Source organism: Brassica oleracea, chromosome C3 (assembly GCF_000695525.1).
Source record: "Brassica oleracea var. oleracea cultivar TO1000 chromosome C3, BOL, whole genome shotgun sequence".
Lineage (NCBI taxonomy): Eukaryota > Viridiplantae > Streptophyta > Magnoliopsida > Brassicales > Brassicaceae > Brassica > Brassica oleracea.
The window spans coordinates 35,143,131-35,151,484 of record NC_027750.1 but is presented as its reverse complement, the minus strand read 5'-3'; the positions used below and the strand labels follow the sequence as shown (position 1 = coordinate 35,151,484).

The window sequence follows — 8,354 nt, the reverse complement described above, 5'->3', positions numbered from 1 at the left end:
ATAAATAGTAAGTAAATATACAATATATGAGATAGAACTGTTACATATTATAATAAGTAAAAATATAAGAAAAAATAATAATTAGTAAATATTGTATATAAAAAATAAAAATATTACAATAAATATATATCATAATATTATCATTTATATAAAATCTAGAAATTTAGAAAAAGTAAATATACAAAATAATAAAAGATAAATAGTAAGTAAATATACAATATAAAAAAATATACATCTATCTCAAAAAATGTATAGTTAAATAAATAATAAGCAAATATACAATATAAGACATATAAATATTACATTAAATATCTATTGTAATTTTATCTTTTGATATAAAAGCAAGAAAATTAGAATAAATAAATATACAATATAAAAAAATATACATCTATCTCAAAAAATGTATAGTTAAATAAATAATAAGCAAATATACAATATAAGACATATAAATATTACATTAAATATCTATTGTAATTTTATCTTTTGATATAAAAGCAAGAAAATTAGAATAAATAAATATACAATATAGAGAAATTTCTTAAGATGGTCAGTTTAATTTTTTATCACAAAATAGCCTTAATGAGAAAAATGACCAAAAAAGTTTTATTAAAGAGTAAAAATACATTTATACCGTAGAATTTTGAGGATAGAATTTCAAATTAAAAAAAAAACTAAAATTAAAATTTTCAAAATAAAAAAATGGCTATTTTGGTCATTTTACTTATTCAAGGTTATTTTTGTGATAAAAAACTTTAAAAGAAAATATTTGAGAGAATTGCCATACAATATAAGAAAAAGTAAATAATAAGTAAATATACAATATAAGAAATGAAAAACTATATTAAACATCTATTTGAAAAAAATATAGTTTTCTGTTTTTTCCAAAAAATATATATTCACACAAATATATAATTGAGAATTTTCTTGTTGTTTAGAATACAATGTAAAAAAAGATTATATAGTTTATATTTGAAAATCAAAATAGCTCCGCACATAGCGCGGATTAACTCCTAGCAAAGTTAAAAGACATTAGGGGAAGTGGCGGAATTAAATTAATTTAAACCAAAAGAAAGATTATCAAAAGGATTAAGAACTTAATTAGAAAAATGAAAAAGATTAAAGTAGAGAGAGAGAGAAGAAAGTGGAGGAGGTTAGATGTCCCATTCACCACCCGGCAAACCGACTTGGGATGCCGCTTTCCTGTCCCCTCTCACTCCTCTTTTACTCATATTGTAATTACCTTCGTACCCTTCATACTTCAGATTATTAAATTCGCAAAGGAAGGGTAATATCAGTCATTAGAGACAGAGGACAGGATGGGAATTTAATATTTGCAGACAAGCATCCCCTTTCGGGTGGGAAAGTTAAAAATATCATACACCCCGTAATTTATCAACGGCTCAAAACTCGTTGGCGCAGATCGGACGATCCGGATTTGTCACTAAGATTAAATCTCAACCGTTGGATTAGAATCATCATAAAGAAACCGTAAACGTAAATGCGCAACGTTGTCCACTTATTAACAATTGTGCCACTTCGTTTTTAATGTTTTATTATCTTTTTATTTTTTAATTTCCGTCTCGGCTACGAGTTTTGAGGTGTGATGATAATAATAAAGCTTTTGTGCTTTAATGGAAGGAACTTAACACCTCTCTCTTTTACAGCTCCTTGATTATTCTCCTTCTCTGTTAATATCTGAATCTAATCGATCTTCTTCTTCGTGAGCTCTATTTTCCGGCAGCGATTCGTTTTGCCTTTCAGGTTATAACTATCTCTTCTCTCTCTCTTTCTTCTTCGATGATTCATCGGTACTCGAGCTTCATGTGTTGGTAGTTACTAGATCTACGAGCTATTGAGTTTCGTCTTCGATATATAGGTTAAATTTCTATGGCGGATCGTAGTTTCTGTTAGCGTTCTTCTCGCGTGCATGAATAATCTCTAGTAGAAGGTGAAATCTGAGAATAGGTTGAAGAAGAAGAAGGAACGTATCTGAGTCTGGTTCAATTCCTGCTGCGTCTGAGTTGACTTGTTTCCATTTTTTTCTTCCTATTATGATTTTTATTTCGAGTTTGGTTTGCTCTACACGTCCTTATCGTTGTGACTGAGTGTTTTAGTATCTTTGATTTCTGAAGCGGTTTACTGGTTTTGGTTGATTTTTGAGAAGAATGTTTTCTTGTGGTTGTTAGGTAGATGCAGCTCAAACCCTAATTGATATGGTTTCAGAGTTTCTTCTGAGTCTTGAATGTTTTCTTGTGGTTGTTAGTTAGATGCAATCTTAAAAACCTAATTATTGTTTTCTTATGTTTGTTTTTGTTATGTGTTTGCAGTTGAAGAAACCGTAAGTTTTCGATATGTCACCGGAAGAGGAGCTGCAGAGCAATGTCTCTGTGGCAAGTTCTACCAGGAACATTGTAGGAGTACTCAAGGAGCATAACTACTTGGGTCTCTCTGATTGTTCCTCTGTTGGGAGCTCAAATCTCTCCGGCCTTGCAGATGATGACAAAGCCACTATCAGCCTCAAGGCCACTGAGCTCACACTTGGCCTTCCTGGATCACAGTCTCCTGCTAGAGACACTGAGCTCAACTCACTTGGTCCAGCTAAGCTCGATGAGAAACTTTTCTTTCCTTTGCTTCCTTCCAAAGATGAGATTTGTTCCTCCTCTCAGAAGAACATTGCCTCAGGGAATAAAAGAGGCTTCGCTGACACTATGGATAAAGTTCCTGTTTATACTGAGAAAAACTGGATGTTTCCTGAGGCGGTGGTAGCCACCCAATCTGTTATAAAGAAGGAAGTGACACAGAACATACCTAAAGGAAAGCTGAGCACTACAAACAACAGCTCTAGCCCACCTGCAGCCAAGTAATGACCGGATATGTGATCCTTTTCTTGAGTTTGATTAAAAATTGATCTCTTCTCATCAGCTGGTGGGTAACTCTAAATTCTTTTTTTTTCAGGGCACAGATTGTTGGTTGGCCTCCAGTGAGATCATACAGGAAGAACACATTGGCCACCACTTGTAAGAACAGTGATGAAGTTGATGGGAAGCCAGGTTCTGGGCCTCTCTTTGTGAAGGTCAGCATGGATGGTGCTCCATATCTGAGGAAAGTTGACCTGAGGAGCTACACTAACTACGGGGAGCTTTCTGCAGCCTTGGAGAAAATGTTCACCACTTTCACTCTTGGTGAGATGTTTCTGTGATTGCTAGTGATGTTATTCTAAGCGCTCTTTGTTAGAATTCACAAGGTGGATCGATGAGTAACAAATAATAAACTTGGTTAACCCCTGCATGGTTGATTTGATGTTAGGTCAATGTGGAACTAGCGGAGCTACAGGGAAAGATGTGCGTAATGAGACCAAACTCAAGGATCTTCTGAATGGAAAAGACTATGTGCTCACTTACGAGGACAAGGATGGGGACTGGATGCTTGTTGGCGACTTTTCATGGGAGTAAGTTTCCTTATTTTCTAAATTTCTTAGAAGCTTTATGGCTTTCTGCTGGATATTGAATATAAATGTTGCATAAAATCTAATATGCATTAGATATATACTAATTGGAATATGATGGTTCTGATCTAAATCTACAGGATATTTATTGGTGTCTGCAAGAAGCTCAAGATAATGAAAGGCTGTGATGCCATTGGGTTAGGTATGTATTATTTTCTGTTGTTTAAGTCGTTGAAGAGTTTGGTCCGTGTATAATTTCTGAAATGTCTTATTATAATCCGATGTGGTGTTTGCAGCTGCAGCTCCAGCACCTAGAACAATGGAGAAATCGAAGATGAGAGCTTAAAGACTTGTTGGAAAATGATTCAGAAGCTTTCTAATTATACTAAAATATGTGCGGTTCCCTTTTGGTGGTGTTTTAAATCAAAGCTTTCTACATCTTCAGCTTCTGAGATAATTATTATTAAGGAAAAAAAAAAGACTTACGTTTGTAAGGAAATGAAGAAGAATTCAAATGATCTATTATTTTGTTGTTCTTGCCTGCTTGTTTAGTCGAACCAAATAACTCTGGAGTCTTGTCTATGTATGGGTTTTGATTTCGATGTGTGGTTTGACTTTTTTTATTTTGGGATATTTTGATGCAATGTTTTTTTATCTCTCTCTGCCTCTGCCTCTTCATTTGGTTATCGGTTATTTTTTTTTTGTTTTGGTTGTTTCTGGATGTGCAAATTAATCTTAAATAAAACCATTTGTAAATTGATTGTTTGGTTAAAAAATTGGTTTGGTTTTAAAAACAGTCACATTTTTGATATACGAAATTCCGTTGTTCTGAATTTCACACTACAATTATTTTTAATATGCAAGTATAATTAAAATTAATTCAATTTGATTCAGATACACAAATTTTGGTTTCGGTTAGGATTATTAATTAGTGATATCAATTGAGTTATATACAAATAAATTGGCATGGTTTAGTTTTTTTTAGAGCATCTCCAATGAAATTCTATAATCTTTTTTATAATTTATGTTAAAATAGAGTAATTTTATTATAAAATTGGATTTGTTCCAACCAATGGTAACTATTATAGAGTAGAATATAGAGGGTAACCATTTTCCTCAGTTGGCAAATAGCAAAGGAAAATCAATACTAACAGAACACAAAAAGAAAGAAAGAGAAGCTGCAAAGATGGGGATAAGCCTTACTATCTCAAACAATGTATGTTCTTAGTCTTCTACTCCAAAACTCACGAGTTTGCGTTGAAAACATATTGCAGTTTCGATTTTTTTTGCTAGCAATTTGCTGAGTCGTTTTCTTACATCTTATGCAGCTGAGATCCGAAAACAAGAACTAATCGAAAAGTACAACAGTCTCAAGGTATGTAAATCAGTTTTGACTCCAAAGTTTTAAAACTTTAATAACCACTGAATCATTTTATGATTTTTCTTGCACAATCCAGGAATCTGGGAAGCTTTCATCGTTTCTTGATAAACGGAGGAAGAAGAACGCAACAAAGGATCATAAGGTACATGCCCTATCGTCGATCCGATGCCTCAGAGCAATAGAGAGAGAGAGAGAGAGAGAGAGAGAGAGAGAGAGAGAGACTATTGTTTTCAGACTGATTGTTTACGTTGGTTCATGAAGGGCTTTGTGGCACTCTTTGGGATGAGAATTGAAATCGAAATGTACTTGTTTCTTGTTTGCTTAATTGAAAGCCATATCAAGTACTGATGTTACTTAGACTTTGTTGTGGTTCTCTCCGGACACACGAAAGAACCACATTGTTAGAGTAATCAATAGTTCGACCAAAAAGTCTACTATTACCAACATCGAGTTGACCTAGTGATAAAAGGTTTGCGGCTGTAACTATCGCCACTTGGGTTCAATTCACGTTGGGATAAACTATTTATAATGATTGCGTTCCCGACAAATAAGTGAAACCACCTTTTTTAGACCAAAAAAAAGTCTACTACTATTATTCAATACAACTATTATACAACAAAATTTGCAAACATATTTTGGAATTTTTCTTTTAGTAAATGTATCATTTTAGTAGGGTTGGGCGTTCGGGTACCCATTCAGGTTCGGTTCGTATCTAATCGGGTTTCGGATTTTCGGGTTTAAAGATTTCAGCTCCATTCGGGTATTTCTAAATTTTGGTTCGGGTTCGGTTCGGATCTTTGCGGATTCGGTTCGGGTTCGGATAACCCATTTAAATTATTTTTAAAATTTTAATATTCATAATATGCTTAAAATTTCTCAAAATCTATAAAACCAAATAATATATTACATATAAATTTGTATAATATATGTCAAAATACCTAAAATTAACATATAAATTGGTTTGATTTGAATATTTGGATTGAAAATCAATAGATATTTCAAGCATTTTGGTGTTTTGAATATATTTTATCTATTTTAGACATTTACTTTTGACTATTTATGTATATTTTCAAGTATTTTAGACAACTTAAAAGTATATTATATATTTTGGATGTTTTTAGGGAAATTTTGGAGAAATACACTTAAATATGATATTAATTTGAAAACTACACCATTGTTTAAGTTTTTTGAAAAATACACTTTGATATATATAAATTTACTAAATTGCCTAATTTCAATATTTCTTAATTATTTTATCCTCAAAGTAATGGTTTTAACAAACAGATGTTTCAAAAAAAAAAAAATCTTTAGAATATCTAGACAATATTCTTTTTGATATATTTTAGACTTTTTACTTTTCTGAAAAAAAAAACCTTGGAGACAAGTCAACGTCTCGTTTTCTTCTTCTCTTTATCCTCCCCTCCATGTATGAAAGAACTTTTTTCTTCCTCTGATCTCATTCAGAGGTTTGTTAATTCATGAATTAGATTTCAGTTTTTATTTTATTTTAAATGGTTTTTCTTTTAGGAAAATCATGCTGCATATAACTGGAGTTTTTGGAGAGAGGAAGGTGAATAAAGAATCATGGAATTTCACGGTGAATACAAAAAAGGAGGAAAATTATTTACCATTAAAAAATGTTTGAAGTTTGAAGATATGGTTCAGATGGTTCATGAAGATTTTGGTATAGATAGGTTGGGTAATGATCTAGAACGTCTCAACTATGAGTTTTAGTGATACAAAGCTAACGCTAGTCTATACAAAATCGTATAAGTGTAGAACGTCTCGAACTGTTGGCTTAGGTCGACTCTTGCTGGTCACACCCGATAAGTCAACACTATGACTATTTCACTTGATGCTTCTCTCTGAGTGAGTAGAAGCAAAGACAATTGTGGTTTTGTTGTGTGATTTGGCTGAGTGGAGGCAAGTAATGTCTGGAAACCTATGTTTTTTTGTCTATGAACTTCTGAAAGAGAAATCAAAACAAGACATGAGAATTCCATAAGATATAAGAGAAAAGAAAGGTGCTTCAGATATTGGCATAATGGACTCAACTTTTCAAGAAAGCCTGGTGATGAACAGATCAATAAGTTCTGGAGAGATAGATGTTCTTCTATACCTTTGAAGAACTCCGCTTTTGTTCAAGTTCGACATAAGTGTTGGAATATGAATTGCAGGAGTTGGTTTCCTTTTTTCTCAGCCTTTTGCTGTAATGTTTGTAGAATGGTACCATGAAGATGCATAGATATGGGCGTATAAGCAGGAACCTTTCCAAAACATCATTGTTTAAATATGATGTTGCTTCCTCCACAAGACACTGCTTATTTCCTCCCAATTCAAATTAATAACAGCAACATAAACGACTACAACATGTTACTTTCGTATGTTGCTATGGAAATTTAAATGATTTTTTTTTCATGATTATAGTTTCAATATAATTATTACGTTCTGTTATTATATCATATCCTTATTTTTGTAAATTTTTAAATGGTAAATAAAATATTTATCTCAACACACATATTTATCTTAAACATAAATAATATAATAATATTATTTTTATTAATTTCGAATTTATATTTCAATTAATGAATTCTAATCTGAGTAAAAATGTCAATTCACATTTTAGGAAAGTGTAGTTTTAAAAAAATAAAATAGATGGTGTACTTTTCAAATTTCAAACTATTAATGGAGTAATTTACAAATTATCCCATGTTTTTAACATATATTAAATCTAAAATTAAGTAATATATTTTGGTATATAAATCTATTTCGGTTACATTCGGGTACCTGAAATACTTCGGTTCGGGTCGGGTTTGGTTTCGGTTCTTTAGATACCAAAATTTTGAGCCCGTTCGGATATTTAATCAATTTCGGTTTGGGTTTGGTACTACTTTTTCGGATCGGGTTCGGTTCGGTTCTTCGGATCCGGGTTTTTTGCCCAGTCCTACATTTTAGGATGAACGTATATATATCTTAAAATTATCTTAAATATTTATGGTAATTTTAATATCATTTTGATATAAAATTTTCTTTATCATCTCTTTCAACCACAATCATACTAATATTAGGAATATCTAGATTCTGGATGTAAGAAGGGAAAAATCCTTATAAATGAATGAATTATATTTAATCACCTACTATCTCATCACAGCTAGCAAAATCAAAACTAATTTGTTACGAAATCTGAAAATGTTAATTGTAACATCCCTATATAAACAAAACCTAGTAACGTGGTTACACAAACCAACATTCATAATTAACAAACAATTTCCATCAGCTTTTATATCCTCAAGAAAACATGGACAGCAAAAGAATGGCTATGTTGGTGGTGATGATGTTGGTGATGGGGAACATATTGTTTGAGGCAGAGCTCTTCATTGAACAATTAAGCCATTTGAGCTCTTCATTTTTCAGTAAAACTAATGAAAATTAAAAAAATTGTATGTGGCTGAAAAATGAATTAGTTTTAATTGTATACATCTAAACTATTAAAAGAGAAGTACAAATAGTACTTAACCCTCAATTTTC

General features: G+C 31.9%; 1 protein-coding gene across 1 annotated transcript; it reads left to right on the top strand.

Moving 5' to 3' along the window:
* Nucleotides 1–1,554: 1,554 nt before the first annotated feature.
* Nucleotides 1,555–4,102, top strand: LOC106335998 (auxin-responsive protein IAA9). The gene is made up of 6 exons (XM_013774702.1): nucleotides 1,555–1,761; nucleotides 2,328–2,860; nucleotides 2,956–3,182; nucleotides 3,307–3,448; nucleotides 3,586–3,647; nucleotides 3,742–4,102. The coding sequence occupies exons 2-6, from the start codon at nucleotides 2,352–2,354 to the stop codon at nucleotides 3,789–3,791; spliced, it is 990 nt and encodes a 329-aa protein (XP_013630156.1). The 5' UTR covers nucleotides 1,555–1,761; nucleotides 2,328–2,351; the 3' UTR covers nucleotides 3,792–4,102.
* Nucleotides 4,103–8,354: the final 4,252 nt, after the last annotated feature.